This window comes from Wyeomyia smithii, chromosome 1, assembly GCF_029784165.1.
Source record: "Wyeomyia smithii strain HCP4-BCI-WySm-NY-G18 chromosome 1, ASM2978416v1, whole genome shotgun sequence".
In the NCBI taxonomy this organism is placed as follows: domain Eukaryota; kingdom Metazoa; phylum Arthropoda; class Insecta; order Diptera; family Culicidae; genus Wyeomyia; species Wyeomyia smithii.
The window spans coordinates 18,295,162-18,317,656 of record NC_073694.1 but is presented as its reverse complement, the minus strand read 5'-3'; the positions used below and the strand labels follow the sequence as shown (position 1 = coordinate 18,317,656).

General features: G+C 40.1%; 3 protein-coding genes across 6 annotated transcripts in view; all 3 read right to left on the bottom strand.

The window, feature by feature from the left end:
• LOC129733991 (zinc finger protein 728-like) overlaps positions 1–11,806 on the bottom strand; it is a 77,200-nt gene extending 65,394 nt beyond the window's left edge. For 3 of the 4 annotated variants that reach the window (XM_055695655.1, XM_055695653.1, XM_055695652.1), the window contains exon 1: positions 11,331–11,806. In XM_055695655.1, the coding sequence (XP_055551630.1) occupies positions 11,331–11,590 (260 nt within the window). In that variant the 5' untranslated portion in view covers positions 11,591–11,806. The remainder of the gene's footprint in view (positions 1–11,330) is intronic. The other variant, XM_055695656.1, reaches the window with a different exon arrangement.
• A 3,339-nt stretch (positions 11,807–15,145) lies between these two features.
• On the bottom strand, positions 15,146–16,666 carry LOC129734006 (involucrin-like). Its single transcript, XM_055695687.1, has 3 exons — positions 16,552–16,666; positions 16,419–16,485; positions 15,146–16,360 (listed from the first exon to the last, which is right to left on the bottom strand). The coding sequence occupies exon 3, from the start codon at positions 16,250–16,252 to the stop codon at positions 15,485–15,487; it is 768 nt and encodes a 255-aa protein (XP_055551662.1). The 5' UTR covers positions 16,253–16,360; positions 16,419–16,485; positions 16,552–16,666; the 3' UTR covers positions 15,146–15,484.
• A 1,087-nt stretch (positions 16,667–17,753) lies between these two features.
• Positions 17,754–20,304, bottom strand: LOC129734001 (zinc finger protein 62 homolog). Its single transcript, XM_055695680.1, has 2 exons — positions 19,919–20,304; positions 17,754–18,966 (listed from the first exon to the last, which is right to left on the bottom strand). Exons 1-2 carry the CDS (start codon positions 20,173–20,175, stop codon positions 17,949–17,951), a joined length of 1,275 nt encoding a protein of 424 aa, XP_055551655.1. The 5' UTR covers positions 20,176–20,304; the 3' UTR covers positions 17,754–17,948.
• Between the last annotated feature and the right edge of the window lie 2,191 nt (positions 20,305–22,495).

Below are 22,495 nucleotides of genomic sequence, written 5' to 3'. Positions count from 1 at the left end.
GATGCTGAAGAAGACCGTTACCACTTCTCCCATTACATCAAACCCTTATGATCTGTTGTCCTCTGATGAAACCGATTCTGACGATTTACCAGCGGGAACATCTTACGCCAATCCTGGGGAATCTAGAAAGAGGAAAAATATTTCCTCTCCTAAACTTCCCAGAAAAGGTCCTAAGATTTCTCAAAGTGAAATGAAAGTTACAAGCAAACCAAACAGTGCTGCGGAAAAACCGAAGCAAACTCCTCCTGGGCTTGCAAATTTAAAGTCCCAGAAGGAGTTCCCAGCACTGCCAGGAACATCTAAAACCCCAGTTGTTCCTTTTGCATATCCAGTTGATGAAACAAACTCTGGATTAGTGAAATTTTCTGACATTGTGGTCTGGATTTTTGAAACTTTCAATGTACCCGATCCAATTAAAATTTTTCTTACAGCATTTCTCCCAACAGTTAGATCATTTTTGAAGCAGTTGACTGCCCAATGGCCCCTCCTTGCAGCGATTGTATCCTTCGATGCCTAATTCAACTGCGTATATGAAGGATTCTATCTCTGTCTTACAGTGGAATTGTAGAAGTATTTTACCAAAAATTGCTTCGTTTAAAGTTTTGATAAATAAAAACAAATGCGATGCATTTTCCCTTTGTGAAACTTGGCTTACTTCAAATATTGATCTCAACTTCCATGATTTTAATATTATTCGCCTTGATCGAGACACCCCATATGGAGGAGTACTTTTAGGGATTAAAAAGTGCTATTCTTTCTATCGTATTAACCTCCCCTCGATTCCAGGCATCGAAGTTGTCGCATGTCAAATGACAATACAAGGTAAAGAGCTTTGTATTGCCTCAATATATATTCCTCCCAGAGCACAGGTTGGGCAACGGCTGCTCTTTGATTTAATAGAACTTCTTCCCTCGCCACGTTTGATTTTGGGAGACTTCAACTCTCATGGCGTGGTTCGGGGTTCCCCTTACAATGATAACCGCTCCTCTTTAATCTATAACCTTTGCGATGACTTCGACATGACTATTTTAAACAACGGCGAAATGACACGTATCCCGAAACCTCCAGCGCGCCCAAGCGCTTTGCATCTATCCTTATGTTCGACGTCGCTACGGTTGGATTGCACATGGAAGGTAATCCTCGATCCTCACGGTAGCGACCATCTGCCTATTCTTATTTCAATTACTAACGGTTCAACTCGCATGCGACCAATTGACATTCCGTATGACCTCACACGGAATGTCGATTGGAAGTTATACGAGGGAATGATTTCAAAAGCGGTCGAGTCGATTCAACATCACCCACCACTTGAAGAATACAACCTCCTCGCGGGCTTAATCCTTGACGCCGCGTTGCAAGCCCAAACGAAGAAATATCCCGGCGTAACGATCAAAGAGCGGCCTCCAACTCCGTGGTGGGACAAAGAGTGCTCCGATGTCTACACGCAAAGATCCGACGCGTTTTTGGCCTTCCAGAAGGGAGGTATACCCGACGACTATATACGGTATTCGGAGCTTAATACCAAGCTTAAAAGCCTGGCTAAAGCAAAGAAACGCGGATATTGGTGTCGGTTCGTGAACGAGACGTCGAGGGAGACATCGATGAGCACTCTTTGGAACACAGCCCGAAGAATGCGGAATCGCGTAACGGTCAACGAAAGCGAGGAGTCAAGTCGGTGGATATTTGATTTTGCCAGGAAAGTATGTCCGGACTCTGTTCCTGAGCAAAATATTATTCGCGATGCGTCTCCGGGCCACGACGCGATAGAGTCACCTTTTACGATGGCAGAATTTTCAGTTGCCCTCCTGTCCTGTAACAATAACGCGCCTGGGTTAGATAGAATCAAATTCAACTTGTTGAAGAATCTACCCGGCAATGCCAAGAGGCGCTTGTTGAACTTGTTCAATAAGTTCCTGGAACAAAACATTGTACCGCAGGATTGGAGGCAAGTGAAGGTGATCGCCATCCAAAAACCAGGGAAACCAGCTTCTGATCACAACTCTTATAGGCCGATTGCAATGCTATCCTGTATCCGGAAATTGATGGAAAAAATGATACTCCGTCGTTTAGACCACTGGGTCGAATCAAATGGTCTACTATCAGATACTCAATTTGGCTTCCGGCGTGCCAAAGGGACGAATGATTGTCTTGCGTTGCTTTCCACAGATATTCAGCTGGCGTATGCTCGCAAAGAACAAATGGCGTCTGCGTTCTTGGACATTAGGGAGGCTTTTGATTCCGTTTCTATTGACATTCTTTCGGGTAAACTTCACCGACAAGGATTTTCTCCAATTTTGAACAATTTTTTGCACAATTTGCTGTCCGAAAAGCACATGCATTTTACGCACGGCGATTTGGCAACTTTTCGCATTAGCTACATGGGTCTTCCCCAGGGCTCATGTTTAAGCCCCCTTTCTTACAACTTTTATGTAAATGACATCGACGAATGTCTGGCAAACTCATGCACGATAAGACAACTTGCAGACGACAGTGTAATCTCTGTTACAGGAGCCAAAGCTGCCGATTTGCAAGGACCATTGCAAGATACCTTGGACAATTTGTCTGCTTGGACTTTACAGCTAGGTATCGAATTCTCTCCGGAGAAGACTGAGATAGTAGTTTTTTCTAGGAAGCATGAACCTGCTCAGCTTCGAACACAATTAATGGGTAAAACGATTTCTCAGGTTTTGGTACACAAATATCTTGGTGTCTGGTTCGACTCTAAAGGCACCTGGGGTTGTCACGTGAGGTATCTGATGAAAAAATGTCAACAAAGAGTGAATTTTCTTCGTACAATAACCGGACAATGGTGGGGAGCCCACCCAGGAGACCTTATAAGGCTTTACCAAACAACGATATTGTCTGTTATTGAATACGGGTGTTTCTGCTTCCGCTCCGCAGCAAACACACATCTGATCAAACTGGAGCGAATACAATATCGTTGTTTGCGTATCGCCTTAGGTTGCATGCAGTCGACCCATACGATGAGTTTGGAGGTCTTAGCTGGAGTACTACCATTGAAAAACCGCTTCTGGAGCCTGTCTTCTCGTATTCTTATCAAATGTGAGGTCCTGAACCGTCCCGTGATTGAAAATTTTGAAAGGTTAATCGAACTTAATTCTCAAACCCGTTTTATGACATTGTATTTCAATCACATGTCCCAAAATATAAACCCTTCTTCGAATATTCCAAATCGTGTCGACTTATCAAATACTTCTGATTCTACTGTGTTTTTCGATACATCCATGATAGAAGAAACTCGTGGAATCCCGGATCATTTACGCGTGCAGCAGATCCCTAAAATTTTTTCCAATAAATATCGAAACATCAACTGCGACAATATGTACTACACTGACGGATCACTTCTTGATGGGTCCACTGGCTTCGGTATCTTCAATAACAATTTAACCGTCTCCCATAAACTCGATAATCCTGCTTCTGTTTACGTCGCAGAATTAGCTGCAATTCAGTACACCCTAGGGATTATCGAAAAAATGCCCACGGACCATTATTTCATCTTTACGGACAGTCTCAGTTCCATTGAGGCTCTCCGATCGATGAAAGATGTTAAGCACTCTCCGTATTTCCTGGGGAAAATACGGGAACATCTGAGTGCTTTATCCGAAAAATCTACTCAGATTACCTTAGCGTGGGTCCCATCTCACTGCTCGATACCGGGTAATGAGAAAGCGGACTCTTTGGCTAAGGTGGGCGCAACAAACGGTGATATTTATGAAAGACCAATTGCCTTTAATGAATTTTTCGTACTTGTACGTCAGAATACGATCATCAGTTGGCAAAATTCTTGGACCAGAGGGGAACTGGGAAGGTGGTTACATTCCATAATCCCCAAGGTGTCGACGAACCCGTGGTTCAAGGGGTTGGATGTAGGTCGGGATTCCATTTGCGTGATGTCCCGACTTATGTCCAATCACTATAAATTTGACGCGCATCTCCGTCGTGTTGGGCTCGGGGAAAGTGGTATCTGTGCCTGTGGTGAAGGTTATCACGACATAGAGCACGTTGTTTGGTCATGCCCTTTACACCGTGACGCCAGGTCTAAATTAATAGCTTCCCTGCAGGCCGAAAGTAGGCAGTCGGCTGATCCTGTTCGTGATGTCTTGGCGAGCCGTGACCTATCCTACATGTCCCTTATATACGTTTTCCTGAAATCCATCCACGCCCCAGTTTAATCCTATTCCCTTCCGCCTACATCCAACCAAACGACAAGAACACGTTAAGCCCCGGATCCGGAAACAGCAACTAGACCCGCACGATACTCTCAGGTCCTGAGGGAGACAACCCAGTATGCCAGTCCGTAATATCTTGGCCCAGCAGCGGAACATATTCAATATGCTGCTTACCTATGGCGATGGAAAACCATCAAACAACAAATCAGTGCTTTTAATGCAAAACATTCTAGCTTTAAGTTAGATTTAGTTCCAGCTCGTAGTCAGCAGCGAGGATAAAAAATTTGCTTTTAGTTATTAAGATACTTTAGAAAGTAAGCTACCAGATATAATTGGCGCCGTTAAAGATTAAATTGTATTTGTGCCGTGTCAAATAAATTATAGATGAAGAAAAAAAAAAGTTTATAACAGTCTGCACTGTATACATACTTGGTTATCAATGACATGACAGCCTGTCATGGACCAACTGGTCTGCGCCAAAGCGAAATGAAAAAAAGTGCATAGGGCACTCGCTCCCATAGTAGGGGAACAACGGGCAACACGGACAGGGCGGGCAAGATGGACTGTTGCTCATTTCTATGTAAACCATTGAAATTAACACAAATCAGTTATGCCTGTTACATACCAACATGATCCTGGGAGTATTATGTAGATTGAAACAATAGGGTAGAAGCACCGGTTTTGGCCATAGTATCTTATTGGTGAGAGATATTTGGCCTGCTTCCTTCGAAAAATATGTAAGTGAATCAGTTCAACGTGGAAATCGGATGAACTCGCACATATTTTTCACTAACTTTGAGTTTAAATAGTAAAATTATGTTATTTTGTTTAAATATTTTCCAACCAAAAAACTTTTCTAGGCTCTTATTTTGGCCATAGCATTTCTTAATTGGCCACTCGGGGCTCCTATTTTGGCCAATTCACGAAAAAGTTGAATTCACAAGAATTTATTTTATAATTTGACTTTATCCTGTAGATATATTTAACAGCAAAAATTCCGCGTTATTCAACTAACTAAAAGGCCAGTATATCTATTAATCAAACCAAATAATAATATTATATTCACACATAGCTGGCAATGAAAAGTACTTCGAGCTAGAATTTTATTTAAATTGAGTAGGATATTTAATGACACTGAAATCACATCATTGATTTATGTTAATTTTTCTTCTATCATTTATCTTTATTGATAAGCTTCCACTCTTTACTTTTTTTCACATAGAAACTTATTCGTATTATCTACCAACTTTCGGTAGATACCATACAACCGAAGTTACAATTTTGTAAATAATATGAACAAATAGAGAACGGATATATTATATCAAATAGCGGTGCTGTAGTAATGCAATCTTTCTTATCCAAAACCAGTTTTGTGTTTTCACGAATCTCATGCGATATCTTATGACAGCCCGAAAAACTTCGTACTTTTCACGTTTTGCATCAATGTTAATACGTTACCATGGATTTGTTTACATATGGCTACTACCAGGATTATGAATTATGGAATTGCATTGATATGTGGCCAAAAACGGATCATTGATCGTTTTTGGAAGCTTTTGTTTGTTTTGATATTGCAGAGAAAAATCATACCATAATGTCCATTTTTTTATCCATGTGCTGTAATAAGTTGTGTTTGGTGATGGTAACAAAATTTGCTATAGAAATGTATAAACCTTAACACGTTTATGCTCTATCAAAAATAGCTTGCAAATTACCTAAACGTTAGACTGTACAGTAAACCTGGGAGAGTATAATTAGTTCCTTTATTAAAAGTAAAATACGCATATTTGTTTGCTACAGTAAGTAATATATTTTTCGAATAACATCAGCAGTTTCAATAGGAGACTTCGAAATAGAAGTAATTCAAGATACTTCTTCACAATTAACAATTTTATTCCATCATGACCAAAACTGGTGCTATGGCTAAAACCGGTGCCTTTACCCTAGTTAGTTATTTGAGAAATAATCAGAATAAGCTCACCCTCAACAGCAAAGCAATGTGATGTAGTTTTCGCCGTGTCGAATTTAAGTTTCTCCTTCAGTGAAACTTCAGGAAAATATAGTTTTCAATGACATGGAAATAATTAAGCATATTTGAGTGAGACACGTGGGTGAAGATGATTTAGTGGCAAAATTATTTTTTTGGAAATCACATCGATCCAAAAAATTGTTTGTGTTAGCAAAATGGGCAGTCTGAGAAAACGACAATAGCACCATTTATTGTTCTTGTTTTCAGCATTCTTAGCATGCGATATGAGACTTAAAGTCATTAACTCTCATTCGAAACAAAAATCATCATTAAAAACGTTGTTAAAAGCTGTAACTATACGCAGCCGACGATAATCTTCAAACACGTGCTTTTTTGCGCAGCGTGTCGTCCCGTAAAGAAAAGAAATTTGCTATGGGGCCGTTCCTAAATCACGTGGTCATATTTTGATGAATTTTTATACCCCCCGTGGTCTTTTGGTCAATCCCCCTGTCCCCCCTGCGACTTTAACCACGTCGTCTTTTTATTTGTGAAGTGCCAAAAATGCATCTAAATTTTTATACAGTTAGGTTTTTTTACGCGGTTTTTTTACGCGGATTTTTGAATTAACGTGTTTTTTTACGCGGATTTTTGAATTAACGCGGTTTTTTTACGCGGATTTTTGAATTAACGCGGTTTTTTTTACGCGATACCGCGCTAATTAAAAAAAAAATTCACGAATTTCCGAATCAACGTGGGTTGGAACCAGAAACGTTTAAATGTTTATCTAGTAAAAGACTTAGTCCAAAAAATACTCTCCGCCCACCGAAAGATCCGGAATAACCGTCAAAGAGGACAATTTTAAATACTGGTTCTGGAGCGTCTAGGGTTTTTTCTAAAGCCCTTCTTGCTGGACTACTTTACGCGGATTTAAAAAAAAACGTGTTTTTTTTTACGCGGATTTTTGAATTAACGCGGTTTTTTTACGCGGATTTTTGAATTAGCGCGGTTTTTTACGCGGATTTTCGAACTAACGCGGTTTTTTTTTACGAGGTACGTATCCCCCGCGTAAAAAAAACCTGACTGTATTTTTATTATTCAACTTTCAATACATTCTACATTATCGTAACTCAAGAAAAAATACCACGTGGTCATTTCATTAACACCCCACTGCCTTGACTTGTGAATATGGTTATTCGTAACCAATTTTTTAACGAATATGTTGAATTTACACTAGGAATTAAGTTGAATTGTAATAGTATGTGTAAACATTTAAGAAAAAATCCAAAATTATGATTTTTTTATCTATAGCCAATATTCACACATCATTTAGTTCCGTGTACCTCTAGTCACACTATTTCAATGACGCATAAAAAGATCAAAAAAGGTTTAGTAAATTAGAGAAATTTTGGATATTACTTGGAAAAGTGTAATTTTCAGACACATATTCACATGTTTATGAATGAATAACTGTAAACATTTTTAAATCAGTTTGTTAGTATGAAGAAACTGTACAAAATGTTGCATTTTGGGGAAGTTATATAGTTATAGAATTAAGATGTGATTGTGTGATGTGAGTAGTTTAAAATCACGAATATTTTTCCAGTTTCTCAAAAAATGTGTGACGCTACAGCACAAAATCATAGTTCTATACAAATAGTACTTAAACCTCGAAATATATGTAGCATCATCATCATCATTATCTTTGTCGCATCGATGGTTGGTGTGACACTCAGAGCACTACAATGAACGTGCTACATCTTGGGGCAGCACACTATTGATATATTGTATGTGCAATGTCCACGGTCAATACAAAATTTTTAAAATTTATATGAATGTCTACTTTGAAAATCGTTTAAAATCTGTCCACGTGGTATGTGGATGGCCTCTTATGGGATTTTCCTTGGAGCTCGATAAAGCCGAGGAAAAGAAAATTCATTTGGTTCATTATTAGTCAGGCAGTTGGACAGGACGAGGTACGTATACCAGAAAAAAACGCCAGTGCTACGCATGTCTTATGTATGTGGTAACAGATTTGGCTGACAATAACAACACACTCGGAAAAACATTTGTTCACGCTCAACTAACACAATATTTTTCGTGAATTGCGGCTCAAATTTGTTTAGAATCGATTATAATTTCAAACTTTCCCCGTGTACTGAACTAATGCAATAAAAACCAAGAAAGGGAATTATTCGAATTTATAACGGAGAACAATTGCAGAAGTGCTTGTAGTTGGTCAAAACTGTAGGAAAAACGGTATATCATGCTAGCAAAGTATTCCATTAATTCGTATCCACCTTTGTGACAAACGGACCAAGAAAACTCGTCGGATGATGAGAAGATTCGTTAGCTCAAGGAAATGGAAAACAATGGTTTTCCTGTACTTAACGTAAAAATTACCTGAAAAGTACGAAACCTAATCGTGTACATTCTCAGCTTCCATATTGGTCAGGATTTACTAGCAAAAAGGTATAAAAACGTACAAAACACCAGATTCACTTCGCTTGACGCAAGCAGCTAGAATGTTACATAGAAAAAACTTTCCCTTCGTCCGGCGGCCACGAAATATGGAATCAACTTCCTCAGTTACCATCACAACCCTAACCAGCAGACAACCGAGCTATTAGCCAAAAACATGACAAAAGTCTGGTTCATTTGCTGCACGAAATGACTAAGACCCGAAAGAAACGGGCCAAGATTTCGGTTCTACCAGTACAAAATGTTACTGGACGGCGTGTCTATACGAAGTACAAAAAGATCCTGAATTGGTAGAAATGTCTAACCCTGAACTCTTAACTCTGTTCGGAGGTATCCGTACATTAGGATAACGTACATGAAGTAATAAACCAAACATTTCCGCTATTTAAATACTTTTTAACATTTTTTTGCAACTCATTTCGATAAAAATAATGCAATCGTTTTTTGTTCTCCAAAATAAAAACCGAGTCTTTCATCAGATTAAAGGCTCTAATACACTCTTTGACCAAGCGTCAAATATTTGTCACTTTTTGACAGATAAAAATTTGGTTAAAGATAATTGTTTGTCACTCTCTAATTTTTACATGGGGCAAACACGGACAAACAACAACCATGATGTCAAATAAATTTGACCATAATGTCAGAAAATCATTTAAAAATTTATGGTCACCCTATTTCGAAGTTGGTCACACAAAGTGCTTCAATTGTGCTCAAAATCGCAGGGATGGATCTATGTTGAAAATAATCAAACCCGTATTGTTCCGTTGGGTTGTTAGGGAGACTAGCTCCGAAATAGGGTGACCATAAAAAAACGGCTATAATCGATGTATTTTATTTCAAAAAATTCATAACTTTTGAACCAGTTGATCGATTTTCGATCTTTTTGGACCAAATTGAAAGCAATTACTTCTAGTTATAAGAAAAGATACCAGAAAATAAATCTGGGTGCTTTTATATGCATAATGTATATAATCATTGAAATTTTCAATGACTTCACATTTGAACGGTCGCTCTCCGCTGTGACAGGCCATGTGTTGCTCAAGCCGGTTAGCGAATGTGAACCCGCTTCCACAAATCGTGCATCTATGGGGACGCTGTGAGCTGTGCATTTTCATGTGATTGTGTACACCATTTGGCGTTTTGAAGGGTGCACCGCAAATTTCCCAACTGAAACGTCGCTCGTCCGTGTGAGAAGTCATATGCAGCTCGAGCTCATGACGAAATATGAAGGCTTTTGGGCAAACTGGGCACCTGTGCGGGCGATCTGTACCGTGTCGCTTTCGATGCTGAATGAGATTTCCTTTTTTGGTGAATCGTTTGCCGCATACTTCACATATAACATTCGTATCTCCGGTATGAATTGTCATGTGACAGGATAAATCGTTGGCATTGGTGAATATTTTGCCGCATATTTTACATTCGAACGGTCGATCGCTGTTATGGATTCTCACGTGAGCCTTGAAATTACTTCTAACCAGGTATACTTTGTCACAAATGTTGCAAATATACTTTGGTTGGGGTCTGTTGTGGCCAGCGCCAGCTGATGGTCGTGTAGATACGACCGCCCACAAATATTGCATTGCTTTTTGGGTTCACTACTGTGGATTCTCATGTGCATTTTCAACGAACACTTGTAATAATACTTTTTGCTGCAAATGTCACACTCGAACAGAAGATTTGTCTTGTGGCGATAGTAGTGACTTTGGAACGGTTTTTTGTGGCTGTACTGTTTGCCACAGATGTTGCAGCTGTAACTTTCAGAGCCATCAGCGGTCGCAGAAACAGTCGTTCCAAGAGCTTCTGCATCGCTGCAACAGAAGAAAACCATCTGATAGATTGTGGGATAAAAACAGGAAACAGTGTTTAGTTCAAATCTGAGTTACTCAAGATTATTTTAGTTTTCGCAAAATGCTTCTCCTTATTCTGTGTGAGTTCTTGGAATCCATGCAGCTGCGAAAGCGACCTGTACTATGCGTTTTCTGATGTAATGTTAGGTTCTCTTTCAGGAAACCTCATTCGCCACAAATTGCTTATCCTCAGTATGGATCGTCATGTGGTAGTTTGATAAGCTAAATCTGACGTTTTTTTGCTGCATATTTCACATTCGAACGGTCGTTCGCCTGTTTGGATTTTCCTGTGAGTCTCGAGGTGACTTTTTAGGACGTAAACTTTGTCACAAGTATTACAGACTTGCTTGTGGTGTTCTTAACTGTTAGTTGCGATGTGTGAAACCAGATATTTGTCCTTCGAGTACAATCTTCCACAAATTTTACATTGCATTTGGTTCGCTATTGTGAATTTTCTTGTGTCGTTTAAGCGCAAATTTACCGTGACAGCAGTAATTTTCAGTGCCAATAGCGATTAAAATTATCTTTAAGGCTTCCGTCCCACTGCGACAGAAGGAAAGTGTCTAATAGAAAGAAGAGCTCTGACACCCACGATGTCTCCGGGTATCCGATCAAAATTATGGTTGAAAAAGAACCCCGGTCCAAATGCTAAAATCATTGACAAATTTGTTCCCACCGCGAAACTCAATTGGACTAGGCTTATAGAGTACATGCTTCGATAGATAAAAAAGCACAGTTATGAAAGTCTGAACCCTCACATAAATCGTTCTATGAGATCCGAAAGAATATGATTTTTACTCTTAAAACTACGTAACCCTACGCCCAAAGAAAAAAGAAAACATTTACCTGGAACTGGAGCCGGCAATTTTGCCATCAGCCATTGCAGTTTCAGATGTCGGCGTTTCCGATTTAACGATGCTCGTAGTTGGTTTCACAACACTTGGATCTTCCGGTAAAGCTGTTGTCATAGCTGTGGGCTCAACGAAATGGCCATCATTATTTGCGCTGGTTGACACTGGTTCCGTATCTAGCACATCGAATATCGAAATTTCCTCCACCTTTATGGTGGCGTCTTCTGTTTCCATCATTGAAGCGGGTTCTTCCATTTCAAGGCACTTCTTCTATATCAAGCACACAATTATACACTTCAACCAAGATCAAATTTCAAACAATTTAGGCGTTTTCACTTGAACACGGCAAATAGAACGGAGAACATTGAATATGTTTTATAATTTTTTCAACCAAGCCTCGCGTCTTACAGATGAAGTTTTTATTGTTTTTCGGTCTTCTTTTTTTGTTACTCTTCGGTGGTCGTCTCGTATGACAGTGCACGCTTAAACATTTTTACTCATTGATCCGTAAAAACCGCAGTATTTTTATGCAGAGAGATATTCAAACGGTTCGGAAAAGTTGTTAACTTCCGTAATTTTTTTTTTTAAATATATCTTAATTCAGTTCAAAACGTCGAAATGGAAATTTTCGATTCAAAAAAGGTAACCAAGATTAAAGCGATTATGATACCCGTGAGACCGGATACAAATAGCGATTCAGTAGCAATCTGTGCTAGAAAGCAGAAGCAGAAAATTTCAATGAGCCCACATACATAAGACATACGTAACACTGGCGTTTTTTTCTGGTACACGTTGCCCCATAGTACTCCGTACCTCGCCCTGTCAAACTGCTCGATAAATAATGAACAAAATGAATTTTCTTTTTCTCGGCCTTATCGAGTCCCAAAGAAAATCCCATAAGGAACTGTCAAAAAGTTATTTACAAAATCAATGCAGCATTTTTCGAGTAGGAACGAGACAAATGCAGGGCTGCGCAGGTACACTGCCTTCAAAAACAACTCAAACAGAGGTTTTTTTTACAGAGGTTGGTACTTTCGAGTAGTTCATTTTGTACCAACTTTTTTGGAAGATTTCTTCCTGAGTGTTACGTATGTCTTATGTATGTGATGAGCCCATAATAACGGCCGCCGCATCTTACGGTGTTGTACAACGAGAGCCTACGGTTGACATCGTGGATGAGACCATAACCGATGGCCGAATTACAACTTCATATTGCAGGTAACATTTTCAGAATTATCTCAGGAAACCCAATGTCTTTTTACTTTTTATTTTTGTTGGCAAAGCTGACTCCCCAAAGGAGAGCATAGCAAGTCAGTCCCATTTGCATTTTCAATAAAATTGAGTTGTTGCGCGTAAATTGTAGCTAACAATGCATAGTTTCGTAACAATGGATGAGCTCAACAACTTTGTTTTGAAAAACTGCTGGAAAACATCCAAACATATTGTCCCATCTCGTAAGAAGCAATGTTTTAAAACCATATAAAAACGCGTTTTTCTCGGCTTGCTGAAAATGCAGGTAAGACTGACATGCTATGCGCGGCAGTGTACTTCCCATAAAAGCATAAGAGTCCCATTTGACTTTTAGGCAAATTTTAGTTTATACCAAGGGAATGGCAGCCCTATCTAAACTCTACACGTTTGACAGTAGCGAACATATCGGGGCTTTATTTAAAAATTAAGCCCCGAGGCAGGCGCCCAGCAAAATTTCCATATACTTTTCACTTTAGTCGGGAAGACTCTTCACTCATTCAACATAGAAAGAGATAGCATGTAGCCATCTCCCTGGTTTATACTGTCAATGTATCCAATTTTATTCAAATTTTCGTATGCCCTAATAAAATTTGAAAGTTTGTTCTGAAAAATACTGGATGTTAGGTTAGAGAGGAAGTGATAATGTCCAAATGTTGCTAGCAGACCGTTTTACTTAGGTTCAGCTTCAAACCGAAATTCATTTAATGTTAAATTTAATTTGTACTTCGATTGAACTATTCTGGCTTACAAATTTTGGTGCACTTTCTCGTTTCACGGAAGTGGGTCGGTGTTTCCCACGCGGTTATGTGCTTTGCCTATTCATTTTATTTGCGAAGTTATTAATTAGGTGTTTCAAACTATAATTATAATCATATACTCACGATGTAATTGTGAAAACAGTATTTAAAAGATTTATATAAACTAAGCTTTAAAAGAAAATTGATTTTTATGCAGTAACTAATAGTAGAGATTCTTCCTCCTATCGTTTATTGTTGCGGAATCAGACGTGACAATGGTTTTGACTTCTGTCAACTCTGTTATCGTATTCGGAGGCGTCGCTGTACGCAGTGCTGCCACAACGAGGGGTCTCGTCACCACATTCCCCCGCCTGTAAACCTTGATGCCCGTCCATACGGTCTTGATCAGGTTGACTATTTTTCGCGACGTCCAGTACAGCTAGTTTAACTGCTGGTCTTCGAAGGATTCCCGACGATGTCAGCACCAGCGCCTGACGAACTCTGCCGTCCTTCCCGGGATATACTTGTTTGCTTCGTCCTCTCGTCCACTGACTTCTAGTTGTACCTTCGACCACGAGCACCAGGTCACCAACCTTCAAGTCAGCGACGTCGTCGAACCATTTACATCTTCTGGTAATGACAGGGAGGTATTCCTTTAACCACCGCCGCCAAAATTCTTCAGTGATGAACCTGGCCAGTTTCCAACTGGTTCTCAGTGCAGAACAAAAATTTATGGCCCGCAGAGTTACCCAACAAAAAGTGGTTGGGTGTCAGAGCTTCTTGGTCCGCGTGTTCCAGAGGAATGAATGTAAGCGGTCGACTGTTAATCAGTTGTTCTGCTTCTAGGAGAATCGTCTCTAATGTTTCGTCATCGGGTTTGCGAGGGCTCTCTAATATCACTGCTGTAGCTACTTTCACTGACTTCACCAACCTCTCCCAAGCCCCACCCATGTGGGGTGCAGCTGGGGGAATAAATTTCCATGAGGTAGTGGGTGAAATAAACTTCTCAGCCAGCGCATTGTTTCTCTCTTCGCGTTGCAAATCTAGTGCGTTGCTGGTGCCTTGAAAGCACGTTGCGTTTTCGCTCCAGAACTCTTTCGGTGTACCGCGTCGACATATAAAACGCTGTACTGCCATGACACACGAATCAGTACTTAATGAGTGCACTATCTCCAAGTGGATGGCTCTTATAGTGAGGCATGTAAATACGGCCACCCAGCGTTTAACGTTGCACCTGCCCAGTTTGACCAACACTGGCACGAAATAATCCACTCCTGTGAATGTAAGGGGTTGTGTGAACGCGGTCACTCGCATTTTAGGTAGTTGAGACATCACAGGGGGTCTCGGGACGGTCTTTGCTAGTCGACAGAAAGCACATTTTGAAGTAACTTTTCCCAACAAGCGTCGCAGATTGGGAATTTCGAAGCGTTGGCGAATTTCGTTATAAATTGTCTCCCTGTTTGCATGGCGATAGCACCGGTGGTACCAGTTTACAAGTAAGAAAGTTATACTCTGGTTTTTGGGAAGAATTACCGGAAATTTCGCTTCGGTTGGCACGGAAGGGGCCGCTCCGATACGTCCGCGACTACGCAGCACCCCGTTATTATCAAGATAGGGCCATCTGTTAAAGATAGGACTTGATTTCGTTACAATAGCATGACGGTCCTCGGGTGGACCTTGCGTTTTACTAAGTATGGCCACTTCGGCGGAAAATTCATCGTTTTGCGCTGTTTTCCACAATGCCTCTTCGGCGAGACGCAGCTCATTACTGGTGAGGTATCCGCGCTCTTTGGGCAGCCCGAGTTTTGCACTACGAGCAGCGTTGCCAGGTATCCAGATTTAGCTGGATTATCCAGATTTTTGAACATGTATCCAGGTAGACAGCTTTGATGTCCAATTATCCAGATTTTTCATGGATGATCCAGATTTTATCCAGATTTTATTTTCTCTGTTCCGCAAAAAGGTCATCACTTCAATTTTAGCGCGAAATTTTGCAATTTTGTCACGTCAAATTTTGCGTACCTCAAGACTTTTATCCGAAAAATTAACCTTTCACCCCACGAAATGACCGCCAGATTTTTTCCAGATTTTTATTTTGCCTTTTCCAGATTTTTAAAAAAATGACCTGGCAACGCTGGTGGGAAGTACCGATTCAATGTCTTCAGGTGGGAGCGCTATCGTTGGACGGTACTGGTGTGACTATTTTGTAACTTTTCAATTCATCAGAAAACTCACTTGCTCCGTTGCATTCTCGTTCCATTTCATTGTTATGTTGATTGTTTCTAAACGATTGTTGCTGGCATTTAAGCCAGTCCCTCACTTTTTTTGTCGGTTCCGCAATCGATTCACTGTAGCTACTATTTCCGGCCAGTTGCCGAATAATTTCCTGACGTTTCTCGTACGACTCTTTTCGAATCTGTTGTTGCATCCGTTTCGCTGCCAATTCTGCCTGCAGTTTACGTTCACGTATCTCCTTCTCAGCTGCAGCGATTTGCCGTTGCTCTTCCAGCTGCCGTTCTGCTTCTTGCAGCTGTCGATTTCTGATCTCTTCTTGTTCCAGTATCTCCTGCTCTTTCAGTTGTCGTTCTTCCTCGACCAGTTTTAGTTTTTCCTCTAGGAGCGCGATACGTATGCTCGAAGATACACTTCCCGGAGGAACGGTGGTTTTCTTTCCTCTTTTAGAACTCGTCTTAGAGGCGACTTTCTGTCCTTTACCCGGATGTGCTTCATCCTGAGGCTTCAAATAGTTATCATTACACGATCTACAGATATACTTGGCACTACGTTGCTTAATACGATCATCCACACCTGCGCAGCTGAAATGTTTCCACAGCTTGCATAGGTTACACTGGACCATGTCATTTTCGGCAGTATCTGGTCGGTCGCAGGACTGGCAGTTATAATCGGTGGTTTCTACGCGATCTTCCATCGTTTCCGTAACCTCAAACAAAATTTTTTGAAGATTTGTTAGGTTAGAGAGGAAGTGATAATGTCCAAATTTTGCTAGCAGACCGTTTTACTTAGGTGCAGCTTCAAACTGAAATTCATTTAATGTTAAATTTAATTTGTACTTCGATTGAACTATTCTGGCTTACAAATTTTGGTGCACTTTCTCGTTTCACGGAAGTGGGTCGGTGTTTCCCACGCGGTTATGTGCTTTGCCTATTCATTTTATTTGCGAAGTTATTAATTAAGTGTTTCAAACTATAATTATAATCATATACTCACGATGTAATTGTGAAAACAGTATTTGAAAGATTTATATAAACTTAGCTTTAAAAGAAAATTGATTTTTATGCAGTGACTAATAGTAGAGATTCTTCCTCCTATCGTTTATTGTTGCGGAATCAGAAGTGACAATGGTTTTGACTTCTGTCAACTCTGTTATCGGATTCGGAGGCGTCGCTGTACGCAGTGCTGCCACAACGAGGGGTCTCGTCGCCACACTGGAAAAGTACCAAACCTTGTATGTCCCATATTGAAAATAAAGGCATATGAGTCCCATCTTAAGTTAAGCCTGCGGTTTAGCATCTGGAATGAGTGGAATTAAAGTGTTCAGTTGTGTGGACTTATGGTCTGCAGCGATTCCTAGTGAACTGTTTGATGATGATGATGATGATTGTAGACTCTATCTCGAACGATGTTTCATCTATCAGCTTTAGTTGCTTTTTGGTAAGTAACATGCACCGGCCCATGTTGCAATCTGTTAAAACCAAACCATCATATTGTAACTCATATGATCCAATGTGGCCATTTAAAAAAAAATGGATTGAATAAACTGTTCACATGAGATATATGTACAATAAGGAATGACAATAAATGCCTTGGCCGTCTTAGAAAGCGTGGAGACTGATATGCTTTTATTTTTTATATATAGAGTGTTACGACCTCCCGGTCGGCGCATCTCACCTCACATAGGTGCTTTGGATTCAGCAGCGGTGGGGAGAACTGTCATCGCGCCTTGCTATCGCCCGTTTTCGTATACTTTTTATCAAATCATAGTTATTTGCATCAAATTCAAGATTAGAACTTCAATTGCAATTTTCTCAATTGTGAGCATTCCCATATGGGACTCTTATGCTTTTATGGGCAGTGTAGTGAGTCTAGAGGAAAGGTAATGAATAAATGTTACTATAGGGTGCTGTAGTTTTCAATCGCAAATGCGACTGAAGCTTGTAAAGCTTATTTCTATTAGGCTAAAAAAAATCCAAGTTGGAATACAGACGCACTGAGGTATTTTCAGGGTAAATCAGTCGTTGATTCGAAGACGGTAACCTTCTAGTTATTGACCCTCTATTCACTCGAATAAATTTTTAAGAGTGAATGTTGCAAACTAAATTAGTACATATGTGGATTTGATTAAATTTGGTAGTCTACTGCGAAGGTGGCAGTCGAAGAAATTTGAAGTTTGAATTAGTAAAACGCAGATCTTTTTTAATCTGTTTAGGAAATATATTTTAATTTTCGCAATGCATTGTTATGATTAAACAAAATTAATATAGATAAACTGCCTTACGTCATTACATAACTTCAGTTGTTCGCATGCGATAGGCCGCCGCTGTCAACGACGGGTCGGCGGTTGAAAGTTTTTAGCTAGACATACGCGTAAACTATTCGAAGACTCGCTAGCTAGCACGACCAAGATCCACTCCGTGGACTGCCAAATGCCTCAACCGTTGCGAGTTTAGATGAAAATCTTTTCCACAAATTTCACACTTAAAACACTTCTCAGAGGTGTGTTTTGAAATGGTATGCTCCTGCAGTCTACTGGCTGTGTTGTAAGCTTTGCTACACAAATTACACTTAAACGGTTGCTCACCGGTATGAATTAATTTATGCACGGTGAGGCTTCTTTTTGAACTATATCCCCTGGAGCAGATATCGCAAATGTATTCTCCCCTGTGGGAAGCAATGTGATAGGCTAGAGTTTGTTTGCACGAATAAGCCTTGCCGCAAATATCACACTGTCGTTTCTTATCGTTATTATGCAGCTTGCGGTGTGCCTTCAACTCATACTCGGTGTAATAGTCTGTATCGCATACATTACACGCGTAAGAAAGAGTTCCCTTATGCCGTTGGTAATGTCTACGCAATGTTCCCCTACTGCTGTATCGTTTGCCGCATATATCGCAGTCAAGCCGTACTGAATTGCTGTCACTTTGACAATTCGTTTCCAAAGAGGTTGAATGCTTCGTCTTGTGCTCCTTCAGACTACTCAATGCCTTATACGACAAACCACAGATGTCGCACACGAACGGTCGCTCGTCGCTGTGACGGCTCATATGTTTTTTAAGCACATCATTAGTTTTGAAACCGTTTCCACAAATCAAACACCTGTGGGGCCGATACGTACTGTGTGCCTTCAGATGAACCATCAATAGTTCATTAGTAAAAAAGCCTTTGCCACACGTTTCACAGTTAAAATTCCGCTCCCGAGAATGTTTTCTAGTTTTATGTGACCACAGGCTGCTACTTGCGGTGAAAGCCTGTCCGCATACATCACATTTGACCGGTCGTTCGCCGGTATGAGTTCTTCGGTGCCTTGTGAGGGCAAATTTTGTTTTAAAGCCATTTGGGCAAATGTCGCAGCGGTGCTTCCGCTGATTAACGCCAGCATGCTTTGACTCCAGAACGTCCGCATCACTGGAACGAAATAGAAAAATCATTTGATAAAGTGTGATTTGTTAAAAAAAGAAACAAACGAAAAATACGTGCATTCATCTAAAATTTCGCAGCAATTTGGCTTTCGTGAGTTGATTTGTGAAGCAGAATAAAAGCAGAACTACCATAGGCACAGTAACCAGCGTTGCAGACTTTCACTGTCATGAAAGGATTTCCAGTTGAAGTTGAAACCTTCATCCTTCCAAAAAAAAACGAGCTAAGAATGAAAGACACTATCAGCTCCAATCAGTTGACAGTGGTTTGTGGCTAGTAGCATTTCTGTGATTTCGCACGCGTTGTGTTGCTTTAGCGATGCTCATACGGTTGAGAATGGCTCAAATCAAATAATTTCGATATTAAATCAAACATCTCATTTCTTCAAATGACCGAACTTTCATTGAAAATTGACATCGATGACACTGAAGGTCGTTTCAACTTGAGACAGAGAAAACGTTTTCGTCATTTCCGTTGGCAGTGTCGAACATTGGGTCCTAAAATTTTACACGGTTTTCTGATTTTTATATATCAGCTGAAAGAGTGCACTTTTCCAAGCAAAACATGATTTTTAAAAAATGATTATCGTTTTTCGTCGATTGTTACGATTGTTAAATGAAGAATAAAAAACTGCTCGAAAAGTCTTAAATGACAGTTCTCCCATATACCGTACATGGGCGAAATGTCATTTAAGACCTTTCGATCAGTTTTTTTTAATCATTGAAAAATTGTAGGAAAACGATAAACATTTTTTTAAAATCACGTTTTGCTCAGAAAACGCGGCTTTTTCAAATGACATATAAAAACTGGTATAGCTTTAGGACCCAATTTGCAACTCAGACTTGTTTGCTGAATTTTTAAAAGTCTGTTATTTGTCCACTACAATTATTCGCGGATGAAGCAAACACTAAATACAGTAAGAAAATAGAAGAAAAAATACCTGGATTTGATATTCGAAATTGAGCCGCTTGATTCTACTGTACTCTCAGATAAAATTTCAGGCATGCCGGCTCGCTTTTTGGGGCTGGCTGTTGAAGCTGCGGACAATGAGGCCTCACCATTGCCAGAGTCACTTTCATTGGTTAGTTGTTCACGTTCCTTATCCGGAGCATCGAATATCATAATATCTTCCACCTTTATCGTAGCTGTCCGTTCCTCTTCTATAGTAGCAGGGCATTCTTCGGTTTTTATATCCATCACTAGCTGGTATGCAAAACTTCTAAAACCACAAATCAACTCAGTGGAAGTATAACGCACTTGTTTCTTTTAACAAACTGACCACAGAAAATGATCAGAAAACATGAAGCCTAAATTTTGTGTTGACGGTAAATCGTAAACAATCAACACGCTAAAAAATGTTTGCATCAAATCGAAATGAAAAGTTTTTAGTGGTTAAGCATAGTTTACAGCTCCAAGCGAAGTGAAAAATTTGACAAGTGAAAAAGCGTAAATTTTCGCTTGCGAAATCTGTCGTGAAAACCCGTTTGTGGAACACGCAGGTATTTCACCAGCCTGCAGTTTATAGTTTAAGTGAAGCGAAATTCACGAGTTTACACTCCGAGCGAAATGAAAATTGGCTGCAACTGACAGAATAGAAACGCACGCAAGTTTTCGCTTGCTGCTGCTTTTGTCACTACCGTTTGCATGCGTGAAAAAAGTAAACCCCAGTGAAAAAGATGAGATCCACAACCTTCGATTTCGCTGGATCAAATTTGTTTACAGTTCCAAGCGAAGTGAAATTTTTGCAGGTTGCATTTTTCACGAGCGTGAAAAAATGAACATTTTGTATGAGACTTTCACTTCGCTTGGAACTCTAAATAGGGCTTTACTTTGAACCAAAATCGCGTAAAACAATGAAAACAACCGCTTTAATTATGAAATGCGCAGTGGTGGGCACCGCTAATCGAAAATTTAGCGACGCTAATCGCTGATTCGCTAACCGGAAAATTTAGCTCGATAATCGCTAAACGCTAAACCCACATTAGCGGAACTTTCGCTAATCGCTAACTTTTTAATATGTAAATAGTCATATCGCTATATTTAGGAATGTTTTCATAAAAATTCAATTATTATCTGAATCGAAAAAGTAGAACTAAAGTTGTCATAATTTCAAGCGCATTGCAATTTATCAAAGTTCTTGGTGTGCCGATAATTCAATCTAGACCTTGTGCTTGTTCTTCAAAACGCTCCTGTTGCTTGTACGATAACTGGAACTCCATTCTAGGGTAAAAACCTGACAAAAGTAATTTTCGCATTCAAGTATGTTCATCTTTCGAAGCAATTTATGTACGCCATCAGCAATTCACAGTTTTTCTAAATATTCCTATTGTCGCTTCTCTACAAAATTTAGCGAATTAGCGATTAGCGTTTCGAAGGCCAAAATTTTAGCGACGCTAACAGTTTCGCTAACCAGCTCAAAAATTAGCGAAATCGCTAAATCGCTAACTGAATTTTAGCGTCGCTAATTAGCGAATTAGCGGAATGGTGCCCACCACTGGAAATGCGCGTAAAAAAAGTAGGAGGGTGGTATTCAAGACACGACCGCATGACGTTGACTACCGTATTCTTAAAAAAAAAAAAATATTCCATTGAAGCAAATGGTAGAGGGAATTGTAACGCTTCTTTTACAAAACTTCTGTAACAAAATTTCGAGGCTCCAAAAGGTACCAGTTTCCGATTATTCTCGTCCAGAATTCCAGCCATTTTAGTATTTTGCAGTAGCCATTTATTACTAACAGCCACCAGCATAACGGGTGAAACCGGCACGAGATGACCGGTACTATTTTGTCTTTCCTCCTTTCAGCTGCTAACACCTAGCGCTGTCGTGAAATTGACATCAACATAAACATGCATTTTTGCAAGGTTTTTTTCCGCTAGCAACAGCAATTGTAAAACATAAAATTCAACTAACCGCTTCTATTATAAAACTGCGAGGCACCAAAAGGTGCCAGTTGCCGATTTCTTGTTTACTGGTTTCCGTCCAGAATTCCAGCCATTTTAGTATTTTGCAGTAGCCACCAGCATCACGGGTCAAACCGGCACGAGATGACCGGTACTATTTTGTTTTTCCTCCTTTTAACTGCTAACACCGAGCGTCCGTATGTATCCGGTACGGTTTAATAATAAAACTGATGGGGTGAAATGTTCGAACGATACGTTTTATACCAAGGCTTCGTCAGATAATTAGAAAGAAGGAGGGGCTACATAGATGATGGAATGGTAGAGACAGATGTTTCTTGAAAGCTGCGCCGGCCGCTGTCATAATATTAACACCAACACAAACATGCATTTTTGCAAGGTTTTTTCCGCTAGCAGCAGCATTTGGTAAAACAGAAAATACAATTTGCCGCTTCTGTAACAAAATTTCGAGGCACCAAAAGGTGCCAGTTGCCGATTACATTGTTGTTTTCTGGTTAATCTACTAAAAGCCACCAGCATAACGGGTGAAACCGGCACGAGATGACCGGTACTATTTTGTCTTTCCTCCTTTCAGCTGCTAACACCTAGCGCTGTCGTG

Coding starts and splice junctions, on each gene's coding strand:
- LOC129734001 (XM_055695680.1), bottom strand. CDS start 20,175: ATGGATATAAAAACCGAAGAATGCCCTGCTACTATAGAAGAGGAACGG. Junction 18,967..19,918: donor ATTTCGAATATCAAATCCAG/GTATTTTTTCTT, acceptor ATTTCGTTCCAG/TGATGCGGACGTTCTGGAGT.
- LOC129734006 (XM_055695687.1), bottom strand. CDS start 16,252: ATGGAAGATCGCGTAGAAACCACCGATTATAACTGCCAGTCCTGCGAC.